Source organism: Cyprinus carpio, chromosome A12, assembly GCF_018340385.1.
Source record: "Cyprinus carpio isolate SPL01 chromosome A12, ASM1834038v1, whole genome shotgun sequence".
NCBI lineage: Eukaryota > Metazoa > Chordata > Actinopteri > Cypriniformes > Cyprinidae > Cyprinus > Cyprinus carpio.
The window spans coordinates 20,407,346-20,427,343 of NC_056583.1; the positions used below are offsets into that span (position 1 = coordinate 20,407,346).

Here is a 19,998-nt window from a genome sequence, read left to right on the forward strand (position 1 = left end):
GAGAGATGCGGGGTACATCGGGAGAAGAGTGTTGAGGATGGAGCCACCAGGCAGGAGGAGAAGAAGACGACCAAAGAGGAGGGGTGGATGTGGATGATGGAGGACATGCAGGTGGTTGGTGTGACGGAGGTAGACGCAGAGGACAGAGCAAGAAAAAGAATCGTGATAAGCCGAAATAATAACAAAACCCGAAAGAAGAATCCTCATTGTTTGCATGCTCCATGGTTTCAACTGTTTAATGACATCTTATTTAATTATATCTTGCATTTTGATATTATTATTCATTTTAAATGATATAAATTGAATTACTGTATATAAATTAAAACTGATTAAAACAGAATTGACTATTAATTATTTCATTTTATAGGTTATGTAGTAAAAGTGACCCCAAGAGTTCCAGTATAGTGGGCCAGTAACAAGCTAACTTTACTATCCGTTTGCTATACTGGAAACAGACATACATAAACATGTACACATTTAACAAAAAATTCAACATGTATATAATGTATATATGTGCTATATGTTTGTTTTAACTTTAGACAATAGTCATTGGACTTGCATCATTTCTGTCTTTTTCTTACACACAAATTTCAAGTATGACTTCAGTTTAATTAAAATATAGTGCACAGGATGTATGGATCATTTCCATGATACATTTTAATTGTGCTTTTGCATTTTACATTTTGGAAAGGCTATTCAAAATTTCACTTTATATACAACAGAATAAAGAAAGTCGTAAAGGTTTTGTAATGTGGGTGAGGTGCATCAAGAATGAGTTTTTTGTGAACGATTCCTTTAATAATTTGTCTTTTTGGGAAATAGAAGTTATGTCACTCAGGAAGCTTTTTGACCAAAACTCACTTTTTGTCTCCTACACACATAAATACAAAAACACATGTTTCCCAAGTTATTACCGTGTATTTACTACATTTACCCCTTTCTAATTGATTCAATTTGAGAAATTCTTTGAAATGACAAAATGACTCATTAATTACAGCAAAATTAATTACAGTGTGATGGAAGAAAAGAATATTTGTTATAATATTAAATTAATTGAATATGTCATTATATGAAATGTACAACTTGTATTAACCACTTAAACACAGACGTAAAACTGCAGCCCAATTTTTTTTCATTCTAGATGTTTCCTCATACACTGTACGCAGGTCTGGGACACATTTAAAATCAATGAAACTTCCTGCTAAACCACATTCGGTACAAGAGCAGCTCAGAAGAAGCTGAGGTAAGCAAAATCTTTCGCTTTAATGTTAAGCACCACAAATCATATTCTCAAATTGGACAATTTATCATTACCTGGTGAATGGATTAGAAAAAAAAAATCTATATTTTGTTATTCTTTGAAGGTTATAATTTAAGATGACACAATGCAGTAAAACAAAATTCCATTCAAGTAACATCTACATGTAGGTATAATAATTGTGTTCTATTGTTATATATTATAAAATCAAATTTATTCCTTTGATCAAAGCTGAATTTTCAGCATCATTACTCCAGTCTTCATGATCCTTCAGAAATCATTCTGATATGCTGATTTATTATCAATGTTGAAAACTACTGTGCTGCTTAATATTTTTGTAGAAACTATGATGAACTTTTGTAACATTATAAATGTCTTTACTGTCACTTTGATCATTTGAATGTATCCTTATTGAATTCAATAATAATTTCACACTAAAATTAGCAGAACATGTAGTTTTACAAAACAATCACTCAAAATTGGCATTTGCTGTTATGAGGGATATTATCACAGTGTCCACCAGACCCTCGGAGCTCAAGTGAGTGGATCATTTGACTGATGGCATGAAAGTTACTTACACTGAATTTTATTATTTTTTATTCACAGTAACTTTATATTGTACATCACATCAATAGTTCTTTGTGAACTAATTGAACTGTTTAAGCTTGTATGAAGTGCATGCATGTGGACATACATAAACTCTGAGCTGAAAGATGGTTATTGCACTATTTAGAGTAACTTTTTAAAAAGGTTGTGTTAAAAAACTAATATTGTCTCCCTCATTATAGTTATATGTTACTTTACACATTGTGGTGGAAATAAAGATGCACATTTACAACAGTACATACAGTAGTGTACAGTGTTTAATAAAGAATATTAGCTGTTTTTGAATGGCTGTGAATGAGTTCAGTCAGATGTGACTGAATTATCTGATTTGTTATAAGTGTTTAAGAGAGATTCTAGAATGACGCTTTAATGCTCTCTGATTACAGGACTCCCAACCTATTGTACATTCTGGTTTTTCCTGACTTCATCATCATGAGAATAACTCTGGTTTCACAACACCTGCTGGTGTTCATATCAGTCCTGTCACTCAGTAAGGACTTTGTTCCTGATTGATTTTCAGTGTTAATGTTTTTGTAAAAATACACACATTTCTGAATTTTCTTTTTCTGAATTAAATCATCTCTCTTTCTCTTTAACAGCCAGGGCACAATCAACAACCGCACAAACAACATTTATTACAACAACAACATCTGCACCACCACCAACAACACCTGAGATAACAACAACATCTGCACCAATAACATTTGCAACAACACCTGCTGCAACAACAACATCTGCAGCAGCAACATCTGCAACAATGACACCCATGACAATGACATCTTTACTGACAACAACAACATCTGCACCAATAACAGCTCTATTAACAATATCTGCATCAACAAATCCGGCAGGTAATTTTGAAGAAACGTAATTTTCTGTAAAGTTGTATATATATATATGGACCTTTGAATTGGAATCAGATCTGTGGTATGAACTGAACAAACCCAAGAAGAACCTCTGCCACATTTTTTATGTATCCTGGAAATGTTTTATAATATAATGTCAGAATGAAACAAAGTTACGATAGTGTTACGACATAAGCTACCTCTGATATGACAAACCAAATATATATCCCTATTATGGCCGTCCAGGGGTTTTATTTTTGTAGTTATCGGTCTTAACACCAACCAACTTTCCCTACATTATGCGAAGTAACTTGGGAGACCAAGATGCAGGGATGCAAGGGTGTGTGTGTCAGCTAACAGTACCCAGAGAGAGGTTTCTCACGTGCATTTTGCCCCAACCTCACTCTGCCCTGGCGACGTGACGCATAGATGTCCCGCATTCTCAGTCCAGGCCAAGCTTGGATACGGTTTTCTTCCAAGTTTTATTTTTTCTCTTTTTTTTTATGTAAAAACACGGTGATAATCATAGTCCCAAAACAAAAAGAAATCATTTGCTAACAAAAGGAGGGCACACGATTTGAGGTGAGAGCTTTAATCCACGTGTGAACACACAGGCAACGTTTTCGCAACGTTTTCCTATTTGAGGCTAGGACAAGCAAAATGGGGACCTTTTGTGATTTTGAAATCCCCCCCTCCCAAATCTGTATTTTGTGTGGTGCATTCACCTGTGATTTTATTCGAATTTACTGACTTGCTCTGAGAGTCCCATTCTGTGGTCTGGTAGATGGATAAAAAAAGAAAGGAAAGAAAAAAACAACTAATATAGTTTCATGCCCTGTGTCATTTACATTTCACCAGGTTAAAATATATCTCAAGATTTATGCTTGATTTATTTGTAACACATTAACTTCAAAACCTTTTCAGTTTTGCTTTCTGTAAATTGTGTAGCGATATGACAGCACCTGAAATACTATCAAACAATCCAATGCAGCTCCATGTTTTGCAAAAGATGGATAAAAAGGCACACAGGAAACGAAAACCTCTAAAAATGCTGTACAACCTGGCAAATGCTGGCCAAATCACAGAGATGTTGATTCGCACGGGACTAATATTACCACAGGACCTCAGTGCTCTGTGAAAAATGGTAGGTCATTTGCGGGGGAATTTTTACTTTACAAATTACAGACATGGACGTTTGTCACGGGATTAAAGGTGCAATGTGTAATATTTACAACAATCTATATACAGAAATGCAATATAATATACATAACTATGCTTTTCAGAGGTGTATAAAGACCTTACTTAATGAACCGTTATGTTTTTATTACCTTAGATTGAGCTATTTCCATGTACATACAGTACACCGCGGGTCCCCATACTTGGAAGTCGCCACCATGTTTCTACAGTAGCCCTAACGGTCAAACTGCTCTACAGAGCGTGTTTCATCACTTTGTTGTTCTTGTGAATAAAAAAAGTACATTAACATTCGCAATACCATCGATTTATTGAATATTTAAGTAAATATAATTCCTTGATTTACCTTTGTAAAAAAATCTCATTGCTCTCTGCTGTCTTTACCCATCGACATCTTTACCTGTGTAAAGCTACCACCGTAGCTTCTCTAAAGGGAGGGGTGAGCGGGGGACTGAGCCGTTATTACACACTGCACCTTTAAGATCACAGACAACCTCCGCAATTATTACAAATGACTGGAGGTCACCAGGTAATACTAATCCCGTGCAATACTATCCCTGCTTAAATACCTAACAATAGTCTTTCTTCTCTTTAACTCAACTCAATATCTGAGTGCATGAAATGGCTTCTCGAACAAGAAAAAATGTAGGGAGGGAATTGATTTTGTCCATTGGGAATTGATTGGATGGTTGTGGAAGTTATTTTAATCAAAGATTATGAGGGCACAGTAATTATATATATTATTATATATAAAAAAAAATGTAGGGTGGTGACTTTAATGCTGTTATTTCTTTATTAGGCATTACAACAACAGCAGCAGCAACAACAACTGCAAAGCCATTGACAGGTAATTGCAGACCTTTAAATTAACGGCATACATTCACGTCAGAACTACTGCAATTATGAGACTGCTATTTGTAAAAACCATTCACATCTTCATCAGACTCACATTTGGACTTCACAGTGCTGAGGAAGTAATTTTCTGGCATTGTATGTCAAAGCTTCTGCTCTACAAAAGAATAATGTTGCAGAAGAAGGACTTTGACATTCTGGTTTTATCTCTGATTTCATCATCAGGAGGTGTTTGTTTTGTTTGGGTATTTAATATATTGTTATTAAAACTGTGTAATACACACAAGCCGTGGATTTGAGCTGCTTATCATGGTCATATTGCCAGCACTGACAAGTTAAAGCTGTTAGTGATGTTATCAACGCAAAATTTGACTGGATTGATAAAAGTAGTTATTTTTGTTAGTTATTAATAATTAAATCAGATACAAAGATAAAATGAGGTGGTAAGATTACATTTATTTGATATTTTAATTTTATGTTCAAGTTAGAAAAAGAAATTCAGATCTGGTCTGTCGACCAATCACAACAGACTGAGCCATCTCACCAATCAAAGCACGGTAGGCTCTTGGAAAGGAGGGGTTTAAAGTGACTGGATGCTTGATTGAACCATTTCAGACACTGTGAGAAAAGAGGTGATGCTGTATAGTGTATATTATGAGAAAACTAAGGTTTTTTGACCTGAGATGCATTTAAACCTATTGTCAAATTTAAAATAATTTAAAATAGCATAATAGGGGCACTTTACTTTATTCCTTTATAAGATTTGCGATTGTATGTTTGGCTAATTTTGATCAATTAAAAATGATAAAGAAATGTAAGTGGAACGTTGTTATTACCATCATGCAAAATTGTTAGTAAGGTTGTGTTCTAAATGAAGAGATGTTTTACAGTTTGCTGTGTATAAACTTAAAACTCATGGAAAGAAAGAAAAAAACTATTTTTTACTCCACTCCTAGGTGCAAGGAGGTACATATGAATAGTAATTTCAATGATTAAATTTTTTTTTTTTTTATCACAGCCCTCCCATATGATCCCTGCTATAACTACACTGTGCTGGATGATTTACGGAGAGCAACCAACAATCAATTACAATCATCATATTACGCTCAATATACCTCTAAATTATTGTGTGACACTGATGTCAACTGGGTCGGCTGGTATCGTCTCTTCATTCGGGGTCAGAGTGTTCAGATGCCTGACACATGTGTTGATCAGTTAAGTTGCGGAACTCATGCCCCACTGTGGCTGAATGGAGCACACCCACGAATTGAGGATGGGGTGGTGACTCGAAGTGTCTGCGGTCACTGGGGGAATAACTGCTGTGGTTTCCAGTCGAATCCCATTAAAGTCAAAGCCTGCTCAGGAGGTTATTATGTCTATGAGTTTGTGAGACCAGTAGGCTGCTACTTGGCATACTGTGCAGGTAAGCATATTTAGCATTCGTGTAAAGTATTACATTTATGCGTTTGTTAGATTATCTGTCTGTTTTTGGCATTCTGTGAAGGTAAATACATTAACATGTGCCTTTTATACATATGCAATTAATGCATTTGATTTTTTTTCAGACGTTAGGAACATTAGCATCAGTAATCATACTGTCACTCCGGAGCCAACCTTGGCAGGTAAATGTAGTCTGCTATTGCTTCTACAGTTCTACATACTGCTGAATTTAGGACAGAATAATGAAAATCTGTGTGTTAGGGGTGTGTTTGTTTCTTCTTGTCTTGTGTTTGTGACTTTACCTACTGTGAAATTTGTTGAGAACAAAATAATGTAACAACGGTCAATGGAATCCAAAATCTTCAACCTATCGAGGGCTGGATTCAAAGTCACACCAAAAATCAAAGTAAAAATTGAAATGAATGTGCAAGAATTTCATCAAAGCAACTCATAATGTAAGTCAGTAGCGTGTATGGACCCCACATGCCTGTATGCACTTTCGACCATGTCTTGGCCTGCTCCTGATGAAACGGCACATGGTGTCCTGGGGATCTCCTGCCAGACCTGGATCAGGGCATCAGTGAGCTCCTGGACAGTCTGTGGTGCTACTTATGGATGCTTTGATACATAACATCCCAGAGGTGCTCAATTGGATTCAGGTCTGGGAAACTTGAGGGCCAGTCAATGGCATCAATGCCTTTGTCATCCAGAAACTGCCTACAAACTCTGGCAACATGGGGCCGGGCATTGTCATGCAGCAGGAAAGAACCCAGGGCCCACTGCACCATCATTAGGTTTGACAATGGCTCTGAGAATTTCTCTTCCATGCCCCCCGATTTTGGTCAAAACTAGGGGCAAATCAGTCAGGAAGCATAGGGAAAGAGCAATTTTCTGTGGCCACTTCCTACAAAACCATTCCATTTTGGGGGGTTGTCTTCTTGTTGCCTCTCCAGTGCATCTGTTGTCACTTTCATTTGCACTAAAGCAAGAGGAACTGATTCAGAATCACTTATGCTTCCTAACCGGACAGATTCATATGCATAATGTACAGGTTCTGTATTTTTTGTAATATTTTTATATTATCTTTATATTTATTAAAGATTATAATGGTTGAAAAATGTACTGCCCTAAAAGTCATCATCATCAAAAATGAGCCTCATAAATCAGTGTAAAAAATATATATATATATATTTTTTTTATTCATTCTCTTGGCAGCACCAGCAATATTTTATCCATTCGGCTCAGCAGCAGGAGACACATACAATACTGCTGTTGAAGATGGAAGCTCCTCAGTTATTCAGCTGTTGAGTCCATTTCTGTTCTTTGGCCGCACTTACCAGCAGATTTATGTAAGAATTTCATTCCATCTTGATTCTGAGTCTAAATGTTTGCTGAATTCTTTATAAACTCATCTGTGATCAGTGATTTTGACAGCATTTCTCATGTTTCAGGTTAATAATAATGGATACCTCACATTTAACCAAGCTTCAAATGAATATGTTCCCTACTCATTCCCCGCTAGAGGAAGCCAAGATATAATTGCTGGTCTCTGAAAAAATCTTTACAACATCCTGAGAGGTGTAGTTTCATATCATCAGTACACCGTGGAAATGTCCTCACACGCGCCACTCAGGATATAAACACACATTTCCCAAATCTGTACTTCACTGCCTCTTGGGTGTTTGTTGCAACATGGAATAAAGTTGCTTACTATGCTTTGACCAGTACAGTAAGTTTGATATTCTTCTGAAATGTGAATGCTTTTACTTAATCCACAATGCAATTTCAAAATACTTTATTGAACACCTTATGTGTTCATTATGTACATTATCCAACTTATTAAATGGCTATGTGGCACATAAGTAAATAATTAGACAAGGAATATTGCTCTTTAAACGTAAAGCTTCCACAAAAAACAGCTTTAAGCTTAGACAAAGTTCAGACAAGATGGACATTTAAGGCATAATCTACAGTCGTATCACTAATTATACAGCTCTTCACCACAATAATAATGACAAGGACATAAAATGTTATTCGAGAAGAAAGCGTTTTAAAATCTTAAATCCTTAAATTTATTAACAATCACTCTGGCAACAAACCGAACACCTCAACAATAATACTGCAGGCCTACTATTAATACTAAAGTCCTCTTGTTTCAAATGACAGTAAATACAGTTGATAACTTAGGCACAAGATAATAGCAGTTACTGATGACACAGTTTGGTGGTGTGTTATGCGAGATATGAACGAAGCGCCAGCCTCAAATACCTGTATTATTGGTGTGTTATTCAGCGTTGCTAATGACGACGGTTGTTATCAGGGAATAGCAAACCTCAGAATGTCACGACTGACCAATCAGAATCATTCCAGAGAGCTGTGTAATAATGCTCATAAACAGTGAGCACTAAGTCTAAAGTGATTATCTTTTTCAATCTTTCAGGAAACTTCATTTCAAGTGATTTTAATTTCAGGCAGTAATTTTTCATTTATTCTGATGAATTATGGTGACATTGCTGTAACAGAGCATCCAGTGCAGGTAAAAGAAACTTGTTTTCTGTATTGTGAACAAAATGTTACTATTCAGTTCACTACTGTATAAAAGTTCATGTCCTTTATAAATACTATTTATATGAAAAATGTTTTTACACACTTTCAGGCTGGTTATGACACAGTAAGCTCCACACACTACTTTGTGATTCCTGAATCAATCAATGGCAGCTTCATCTCAAACCTCAGGAACTCCAGTAATGGTAATGTTCCCGGTCGATGGGCCTTCAGGGTGGACGGTGGATCAAAGTCAAACAAGGGTAACCTTACAACACATTACCATCAGTTTGTTCATCATCACAATGTGTTATACCCAGAAATTATTTTACTACGGTGGCCGAGAGAGCTCAACGCGCAAAAAAACAAAACAAATTAAGAAAACATCTTCATCAGTTTGACAGCACATGCACCGAAAATACTCACAACCAAATAAAGAAATATGCTGTTAATATGCACAGTCCACAAAGGAAATGTTTATGGGGAGAGCAACAAGTGGCGTACCTGGTCTGGACATGTTTATCAATGCCTGCTAAATGTGAGATTTTTGTTTATTTTAACATTCTGATCTTTTTGGATATCATTAGAATAAATAAGCTGACGAAATACACAATTCCTGTTACTGTGAAAAGTTATGTATGTTGGCTAACAAATTTTCACAACTTCCTTCCTTCACAACGAAAATTATCCATATTTTATATATATATATATATATATATATATATATATATATATATGTATATATAGATAAACTTTTAACATAATATAAACATTTACAAATGAGCATATATATATATATATATATATATGTATATATATATATATATATATATATATACATATATATATAAACATAGTTACTACTGTACAGTTAAACCAAGGTAACCACAGATTAACCATGGTTTTGCTACACTTACCACAGTTTAACCATGGTATTTGTCCAAATGTGGTTATACAAATGGTAATCAATATGCAGCAGATTGAACTCTCTCGGCCACTGTACTTTATAAACCAATGTTATGACACGTCCCAACACAACAAACAAGTCAAACTTGATTTCACCCACATATAACTTGTTTCGTTTGGCTGTACTAGAAACCAACACATATGTACAGTATATACACATTCAACAAATAATTAATCAGTCTGTGTGTATGTGTGTTTCCCTTTAGAGTACATCACTGGACTTCAAGCAAAACTTTCCTCATTTTCTGACCTAACAGATACTGGAAACATTCAGATTGTTTTGCAGCAAGTAAGACACAAACATGACTATTCATACAGAATGCGGTGCTAATATACAACATGGAGAAAATCTGATCTGTTTGTCCATCTGTGTTTCAGATCAAACAGGAGCTGGTCAAGTATGGTCTGCCAAACAGCATAGAGCTGACGTTAAGAAATGTGCAAAAGATAAAGCCATAATATCATTCTCCTTCAGGAAAAGAAATAAAACCGTTCTGTTCACTTAGCGACTGACAGCAAATATCTAACTGATCTTGTGAAGACTGAGATTAATGTGGTTTTTATTTGAAGCTTTAAAATTTAAAAGGAAAATGGAAACAAAAAACAAAACATAACAAAAAACTGCTAAACTTTGACATATGTTCATTTTTTATTATTACAATAATGATTTTATAATCTCTTAACATAAATCAAAAAAAAAAAAAAAAAAAAAACTTGTGAAAAGATCTATACGTATGTGGAAATGGCAAATGGGCCATCGAGTAATGCTCTACAGCCATCTGGTGAAATTTCATGTTTTTCTAATTTTAAAAGTGTTTGTTTTCAAGTAAATGGAAACAATTCCCCATTATGCTATGGCACATTGGCCATGTTATCCCCATGAATTAAAATTAGGAATGTGGGTCTTTCATAAAGTGTATTTTACATAAAACTATTTAAAATATGTTTTAATTTATTTATATACGTCAAAAAAAAATTACCATAAATTCTCCCAAAAGTGCACAAATGTAGAGGAAAATCATTAATAAACCGAGTAAAATTACATTTGTTTTTAAAAAAGCATTATCATCACATTTTGATGTCTGGGCCCAAACAGCACGAGTGTATACCCCAAACGAACAGCACATAAGAGTTAAAGTGGTCTTGCATTAGGTACAGTATAGTGGTTAAGATGTATAACGTACTGACATCCACCCTAGGTTACCTGCACTTATAAGAGTTCATTTATGTGACAATATCCATTTAGAAAAATCTTTTTTTTTTCTTTTTATTCAAATATTTTTAATGAATCAATTGATAGCTGAAGCCATTACAAACCTAATCTGAATGATCTGATCACAAATTGACTAATCTGTTCCTCAAGTTAAATTTTGGCTGCAGTGATCTGATTCATAAACAACAACAACCAACACATGCATTACTAATTTCTCTGGACTCTGGTTTTAGATTAACTATTTTTTCTGTCAGGTTGAAAACTGCATTTAATGTTGATATGCCTATTTGTCTCTTGGGACCCAGTGTGTTCTGAAAAAGGAAATGTCACTCAACAGGAAGAACTCGTTATGTATAAATTCAGCATGTGCTTTAGCAGTTATCACTGATCCTCCTCATTGTGCTTTGTGTTATCAAATGTTAGCTAACCACTCTTTTGTTTTACCCAAACCTACGTAAGAAAAAATATACCATTGCATACTTTTGCTTTTGCTTTTAAACACCCTGAATAGTCTCAGCCATGAGAACATTCAGAAGTAGATTACAATACTGAATGTAAAATGTTTAAACATCTCTGTAAATATTAAAAATAGACATGAAGCTGGACAAGAAGGAATAATACCGCAATATCATATACTTCATTCTGAAATGTTTAAAAACATCTTAATACTGTATATGGGCTAATAAGTGGACAATACATAAAAAGTGGAATAAGTGCAAGATTACATTATAGTTAAAGATATTAACATAAATACATGAGGAAACTGCCTGTTCTGGTATGCCAATCTTTGTATGCATTTTCTTTTGTATTGCTGGTTACCATTTACGTCAATAAAATTCAAATAATCAACTTTACTGAGTACAAATGTTTACAGTGTCTACTTTTATCTGTTTAGTGCACACTTGCTTCATCTAGAAATACAAGTAATTATGTAATAATTGGCAAGTTACAAAAAAATAAAAGTGCTTAAATTACATTAAAAGTGCTTGAATTTAATTCAATTTAACAGAACATTGAACATTGAAGAGGTGGAAATAAATCTGTAAGAGCAGTTCTTTTTTATTTTTATTTATTTTTTGGCAGATTATGACATTTTGTCAGTGTATTGCAATCATTCAGTCTCTGACCAGTAATTCACTTAACTAATGAAATAATTACAAAAAAAATACAAAAATACAGTGTTATTTAAAGTAGCACTGAAAAAAAAGTATCATATTGAAATCATTTAAAGCCTCACTTGCGTCAGTTGCTTTATATTTAGTCTGTGTGATACTCATTCTGTACATTCTTTTTGAATGCAGTCACTGTCTACTGATATAAATGTTCTTATAATTAATTCATAAATATATTAATAATTATAACTAATATTGATTCTAATATATAACTAATATTACAATTGTTTACAAATAAAGGCTTGTGATAAAGTCTTTACAGGTAAAACCTAAATTCTAAACATTATATATTAAGTCCTATTGTTTCAATGTTTTTGTGATAATTCCTGGCAGTGTTCCAATGAAAACATATTTTTATTTTATTCCTGGAGATGCTCTGTTGTTGAAACAGGGCCGGGACACGTTTAAAGGTCAATGCACACTTGATGCATAGTAATTTAACCCACATCAGGTACAAGAGGTTGAGAAGCAGAGGTAAGTAAAATCTCTTTAATATTACGTTAATTAATATTAATATTTAACTTAATATTTATTTATATTAATTAATATTAAACTGTATCCTCAGGTGTTTTTGTGTGTGTGTGTGTGTGTGTGTGTGTGTGTGTGTGTGATAGACGGTGCGTGTGTATATACATGTGTGTGTGTGTGTGTACATAAGAATTTGCATTTGTGCTGTCAAGGTCAGATACACTGTTTATACTGATACACTGCATATACTGTAGGCGTATAAATACATGAAAGTATGTTAAAGAAAAAAACTCTTTGAATAATAAAGGAACATTTGGGATTATGGTTAGTTAGTCCCTAGAGCTTATATACAGTGCATGGGGGTACAAATTAAGATTCATATTTTCAATAGTTAATACTGTATTGTACTAATCTCATGCAGTGTATGTAGCTACACAATGTCCACTGTAATACATTTTAAGGTAAGCACATACTTAAAGATGCCCAGTATAAAGTGAGACCTGGTTTCATATCGAATATTAGCTTTTTCATAACCATAGTTGGAAATATCTCAAATGTAATATAAATAATAAAACTTTTTTTTTTATCAAGAGTTCCAGATTAAGATCAGTTTAACTGCATTTTCCAGTGAGAATAATAAAGCTCTCTCTGTTTACAGACGGACTCTTATAAGACCTGGTTTTATTTTTGACATCATCATGAGGATTTCACAGCATCTGCTGGTGTTCATATCAGTCCTATCACTCAGTATGGTTTTATTTACTGTTTGATTATTAGTCTTAATGTTGCAAAGACAATTAAAATATACACATCTGTGTGTTTCTGAATGGAATAATTTCTTTCTCTTTAACAGCTAGAGCACAAACAGCAACTGTAGCAGGTAATTATAGACCTTTGAATTAGAAACAGATCTGTTTTTAAAAATGTTGCCTATGGTGTCAACTGAACAAACCCAATATGAACTCTGAAATCAGAGAGCATCTCCATCAGGACAGAAAACTGTGCTCAAGTTCATGAGGTATTTAATAGTGGTTGTATTTGTGTTCATCCTTTTCAGCCACTGCACTGGAAAGCACCGTAGCGCCAGCAGGTAATAATGCTACAAGTAATGAAAGCCTCAAAAATGAATAAATATCGTGCCCCAACTTCATGAGGTATTTAATGTATTTCATGTGTTCATTCTTTCAGAAAACGCAACCACGTCAGGTAATAATGCTGCGAATGATGCAAGACCCATCATACACTTACACAAAGTACTGTAGAAGAAAATCTTTTATAATTAAAATCTTGTTTTGCCATTGCACAAACAGCTGCAGAGCCCTGGACAGTTAATTATTGACCTTTGAGTTAATGGTGTGTTTATGTCTCTAATTATGAGGTTTCTTGCAAAAACTGCTCACATCTTCATTTGTATTTTTTATGCTCATTCACTTGGCAGCACCGGCTATATTCTATCCATTTCGCTCAGCAGCAGGAGACACAGAACATTTTCTTACTGGTGATGAAAGCTATGAATCTGTTGCCTTATCCACTCCATATACATTCTTTGGCCGCACATACAACAGCTTATATGTGAGAATTCATTTCCATTGTCAGTCTACAGTTATGCAAATGTTGTGATGAGCAATCCTTTTCTAGTGGATTTGACCTGATTTCTCATATTACAGGTTCATTATAACGGACTCCTTACGTTCAACCAACCTGAACCAGCATCTGGACCTAACTATAATCCCACCAGAGGAGCTGAAGATTTCATCGCTCCGCTCTGGAGTGACCTTGATGACATGGGATGGATGGGCATGTTCTCGTATCAGCAGTACACAAATGGAAGTGTTCTCACTCGTGCCACTCAGGATATAAACCAGTATTTCCCTCAGATGAACTTCACTGCTTCTTGGGTGTTTGTCGTCACTTGGGACTATGTTGATGCGGTGGATATGAATTCATTTATTCGTCACTCAGCCCAGGTAAGAAAAAAAAAAAAAAACCCTAGCACAAGGTCACAGACTGTATAGACTATGATTCATGATGTTACTTTCTTATTGTTTCAGGCAATCACGTTTCAAGTGGTTTTAATTTCAAATGGCAGTCTTTCTTTCTTTCTGATAAATTATGGTGACTGCGCTGTGATTTATGATCAAGTGGAGGTAAAACAAACTTCACAGGATTTAAATATTATTCTATATCGGCTCCGTATGTGTTCATATAATTTGTTTTTCATGTTTCAACAGGCTGGGTACGACACAATAAACTCCATCGACCACTTTGTAATTCCTGGTTCAACTAATGGCTACTCCGTCTCAAACCTGAGGAACACGAGTAATGTAAACGTTCCTGGTCGTTGGGCCTTCAGTGCAAACAGTGGATTAGGTAGGAGTTTCATCAAGATTATGTGTCACAAGTGACGTGACATACAGCCATGTTATATCATGTTATAATGGGTTATTATGTCTTTGTGTCCCTTTAGAAAGCATCATAGGAGTTCAGATAAGACTTACATCATTTTCAGACTTAACACAGAGTGAAAACATTGAGGCTGTTTTGCTGAGAGTAAGTCACTAAAGCAATTAAATTTAACATTGAATATAAAAAAAAGCATAAATTTTGATTTTTGATCTGTCTATCCATCTTTGTTTCAGATAAAACAAGATCTGTTCAGTCGTGGACTGTCAAGTAGCATCCAGATGAAGTTAAGGGAAGTTAAAAAGACACAGCCGTAACATCAGCCTCATTCATGGAGGGAAATTAAAGCACAAACTGGTTCATAAAGTCTATGATGATGAATTTCACTGACATTATTAAGATGCAGAAACTGATAATGAGGGGAATGTCACTGCACAGAAAAGGAACTTGTATAATGTCTCACTCTTCAACTTGCTTTCTGTTTCATTTATATACATACATAATTGAGCATAAAAAAAATGATCCATCAGTCTTTTTCTTTGTCACATCATGTTTTGTAATATCAGGTCTTTTTAATTGCTTTTGGGTTTAAAACTCTTCAAACTTAAGAAATGAAAGTCTAAGTTCATTTACTAAAACAGAACTTAAGACAAATACTTGACCAAGCTGTAAAATATGTGTTTTGCCTTTTAAACTTTGAATGGTCTTAATGGTCACTGCTTTATTATAGTAAGAATGAAGTAACCATGTTTTTGTTGTTGTTGTTGTTGTTGTTTTTGGTGTATTGATTACCATTTGTATAACCACAGATTTACTTCAAATACCATGGTTAAACTATGGCTATTGTAGCAAAACAATGATTACTTTGTGGTTATCAAGATCTAACTATAGTAACCAGGGTTTATTTTTTTATTTATTTATTTTTAATTTTTTGGTTTTATTTGTAGTAAAACCATGGTTAGTTTTCGGAAGGGAGGGGAAATTGTATATTTCTTTACTCACCTCTAGAAGGAGACAGCAGCTTAGTGACGATGAGTGAGTTACTTTAAAACAACTCTTTAATTTTAATATTAGTTTCAAAATCATTTTGGTGGTGCACTGACTTATAATAAGACGAATGTAAGTTTGCAAAAAAATACACAATTTTGGACACAGCTTGTGAAATAGTTTGATAAGCTCAACATTTTACATCACAATAATGTTGCTGTCATAATCTTTAATTATTAATATGTAACATGCTTATTGTGAAAATAAAATGCCATTTTAGCTCACAAAATAGTTTTACATTGTATTCATTAGCCTACTAACGTCATGTTTTAGTTTTTGGGTACTGTTAATGGTAGCTATGTTTTTTTGGATGTTTGATTTATTTTATTGATTTCATTTGACAGTGATAAACTCAACGTTTTCTGTGGAAATCTTAGTAATCAGACATTAATACTATTACCACTGACTAAACCCACTGTTCATTTTGTTAGTGTCATACGTTTGTCATTTTCTAGCCCTAAAATGATAGTTAAACTATTGAATATCTATATTTCCATACTAAAAACTTCAGGCTAAACTGATTGTGTTTCTGCGTCTAGAAAAACTCTAGTCTTAATTTCATTTAATTCACTTGAACAGCAGGTGGCGACAAAGTCCGTCACAAAAGAGATATTATTGTGTTGTTTATTTAGCGTTTAGTGACATCTGATCTGATATATCATCATCATACAGTGACTGATACTGAGATTGTTCAGTCACTCTGACTCACAAATAATGAATTTTAAAAAGTGTTATGCAGTTTCTGTAAGTAGCCTACTAAAGTGTGTGAATACAAAGTATAATTTATGGTTTCTAGAGAATCAACTGTTCATGTGTCAGTGGGATTTTTGAATAAATATTATTATTTGTGATTCTCATACAGGATATTTGCATATATAATTTTTGCATTCCCATTACCTCCAACGGCAAAAGAAAATAAACCCACTATAAGGTTTTCCAAAGCTTTCAAGAGGGAAAACAAATGGTCGATTATGACAGTCAGAAGATACAAATATATTAAGTTTACAGTCACTCCCTCAGCAGCTGCATTAAAAACCCCATTACACAGTGTAGTGGGTTTTCTGGACTTTTAATACCACGGTAATATAACAAAACAGTATAATGAAAATTTACCAAATTTACGATGCTATGATTGTTGCAGAAATGCTTCATTATAGTGTGAAAAGAGTCCATTGGAGCTCTAGGACAGTAACAGTAACTGGTGGCATTAAATACATGTGCAATAATTATAATATTGTGCTAATAAATAGCTGTGCTTATAAACAGTATTACGTTGCCATTGCTGAATTCCCTCAAGCAATGTAAAATAAAGAGTGCTGTGGTATCATGATTTTGAGATATGGTACATATATATATATATATATATGTACAGGGTTGTAAAATACTTGAGTAATTTTACTTGATTACTGAGTATTATTTTGGGGGATTTGCACTTTATTGAAGTAAAATTTTAAATGACTACTTGTACTTTTACTTGAGTACATTTCTGAAGAAAAAAAAAGTACTTTTTACTCCTTACAATTTTATTTAATCTTGAAAAGTAAATTACACACATTTCTACTTCAGTTATGACTTTCATCAGATAATGTCTGACTTCAAAAGTTCACCATCAAATCTGAGGAAGCAAATTGAGGTAGCAGAGTTTTATTTTCTGTTTTGAGAGAGCTATTAGCTTTGTAATACATCACAAGAATGAAAAAGATAAATAAAAAAAAAGTAATATAAATAAAATTAATATTATTGTTTTTTTTTATATTAAATTAAACATATATTAAATGTAACAAACCAAAAAAGTGTTTAAATGAACATTGTATGTTAAATTAATTGTAATTCATGTTTAGTGATGTTCTTACCAGGTAGTGAATAATATGACACATTGAATAGCAATTATCTATCTATAGCAATCTTAATAATTACATGATTTGCTCATTAATTCATCAAATTAGTCGCAAATAATTACTTATCAAAATTTGCAGAGAAAAAACTCTAAATGTCCCCAAATAAACTATTTGAAGTTTAATTACCCTTTAGACAGTGAAGCTGAATAGACAACACACACACACACACACACACACACACACACACACACACACACACACACACACACACACACACACACACACACACACACACACACACAAAGTGGCCTTTCAAAATATTAATGTTGTTTGTTTTAATTCCATGACTCTCCTCATTAATTCATCACTCTTGTATTCTGTCTGGAATATGTTTCTAGCCTCTGCATCACATCTTGCTCTTCAAAGGGATAGTTCACCCAAAAATGTCAATTCTCTCATTCTTTACTTACTCTCATGTCGTCCCAGATGCTTATGTCTTTCTTTCATCAGATGAACACAAGCAAAGATTTTTAGTCCATATAATGCAAAGGGACAGGGCCACTTCAGAAACCACACACAGAGTAATAAGAAGGTCAAGTTTAAAATATTAGTATTTGTATTTCTAGTTTCTCTTACAAATCTATTGTTCTGCTTAAGAAGACACTGATTCATCAACAGGGGTTGTATGAGTTACTGTCATATTCACTTTGTGTAGGTTTTGAAGTGTCATTTTTGGACGTCCCATGCACATGCATTATACAAAGAAAGATGTTTTTTTTTCTTTTTTTTTTCTAAAACTCTTTGTTTGTGTTCATCTGATAAATGAAAGTCATATATAAATATGGGATGGCATGAGGGTGGAAAGGATGGAGTTTCCTTTTAATCCCATTCTATGTTTTTTTTGTGTGTGTGTGTGTGAATGTGTGTGTTCCACTGTACTGCATTTTAATTGTTTTTGTAGTTGCACTAGATATATGTGTTTGACCTGTGCCATGACATTTTGTTTTGTTTTCTCCCTTTAATCAAACTTCTGTATGTCTGTCAGAAAAAAAAAGTGCTTCTACATTTTTAATACTTGAGTACAATTTAAAGTTTTACTTTTTTACTTTTACTCAAGTATGTTTTTAGCCAGATACTTGTACTTTTAATTGAGTAAGATTTTCACTGATGTTTCAGTTCTTTTTATTCACGTTCACTTTTACACCTCTGTGTATATATATATATATATATATATATATATATACATATATATATATATATATATATTTATACTGTATGTGTGTGTGTGTGTGTGTACAGGTTTGCAATGCTATTTATCTAACTGTAAGATTATATCTGTAGTGAAAGACCATTTGTTTAATGTTAAACATTTTAAATCAATGTTAACTTCCTGCTAAACCACATGAGGTACAATAAGCTGTCTGAGGGAAAGGCATATCTTGATCTTGAATGTTACACTCATATGTTTAGAAAACAAATCCTTCCATGTGTAATAGATTGGACTAAAGACATAACAATGACTATATTTTGCTGTTTTTTTTAAAAGTATAAAATTGAGAAAACAGAGGCTAATAAAGCCAATCAAGTAGCTTAATGCTTTCATTATTTTGTAAAACAGCATTATGACAAGACACCAATAAATATATTTATTCATTATATTTAGAGTCAAATAATGAGCATAAGGTGTAATTGTAGGCCAAAGTGACACTTAAATGTGAAATTCGGTCACACTGCTAAAGCATTTGATAAATCTAATCAATGTGTGCATGCTGTTTTGCAAAATTCTCATAAGATTTGCTATTACAAAGGAAAAAACTCCAGTTTGACAAGCTCAGTTATAACCAATGGATTTTAATTATTCATTGGATATTATGCAAGAGGGTTTTTGTGAGTAGTCTGAAATAAAGTTGGGTGGATACGCAGTTTATTTATTAGTAGATAATGATTATAATGCACATACTATTTTTCCAACAGGTACGGTACAGGTTCATAACTCTTACAAACATTTGCAGTGAGAACAATAAATACAATGTCTGTGATTACAGAAGGAAGACTCCTACACTGTGGTTTTATCTCTGACTTAATCATCATGAGATTGTCTCCAGTTTTCCAACATCTGCACAAACTAAAAATGCCACCTATCAGTGGAGCA

General features: G+C 33.7%; 1 protein-coding gene and 1 pseudogene across 1 annotated transcript; both read left to right on the plus strand.

Annotated features, from left to right (window-relative positions):
• Positions 1-1,212: 1,212 nt before the first annotated feature.
• On the plus strand, positions 1,213-10,277 carry LOC122147049 (annotated as a pseudogene).
• Positions 10,278-12,750: 2,473 nt separating this feature from the next.
• Positions 12,751-16,865, plus strand: LOC109099234 (sushi, nidogen and EGF-like domain-containing protein 1). Its single transcript, XM_042768035.1, has 12 exons — positions 12,751-12,770; positions 13,217-13,305; positions 13,412-13,438; positions 13,616-13,648; positions 13,747-13,764; positions 13,869-13,886; positions 13,997-14,130; positions 14,226-14,525; positions 14,610-14,705; positions 14,790-14,928; positions 15,026-15,108; positions 15,198-16,865. The coding sequence occupies exons 2-12, from the start codon at positions 13,257-13,259 to the stop codon at positions 15,276-15,278; spliced, it is 978 nt and encodes a 325-aa protein (XP_042623969.1). The 5' UTR covers positions 12,751-12,770; positions 13,217-13,256; the 3' UTR covers positions 15,279-16,865.
• The last annotated feature ends 3,133 nt before the right edge of the window (positions 16,866-19,998 follow it).

Bases quoted from the DNA above. Each gene is read 5' to 3' on its own strand.
- LOC109099234 (XM_042768035.1), top strand. From the start codon at position 13,257: ATGAGGATTTCACAGCATCTGCTGGTGTTCATATCAGTCCTATCACTC. The intron at 14,706-14,789 runs GTAAAACAAACT...ATGTTTCAACAG, and splicing joins TGATTTATGATCAAGTGGAG to GCTGGGTACGACACAATAAA. The intron at 14,929-15,025 runs GTAGGAGTTTCA...GTGTCCCTTTAG, and splicing joins CAGTGCAAACAGTGGATTAG to AAAGCATCATAGGAGTTCAG.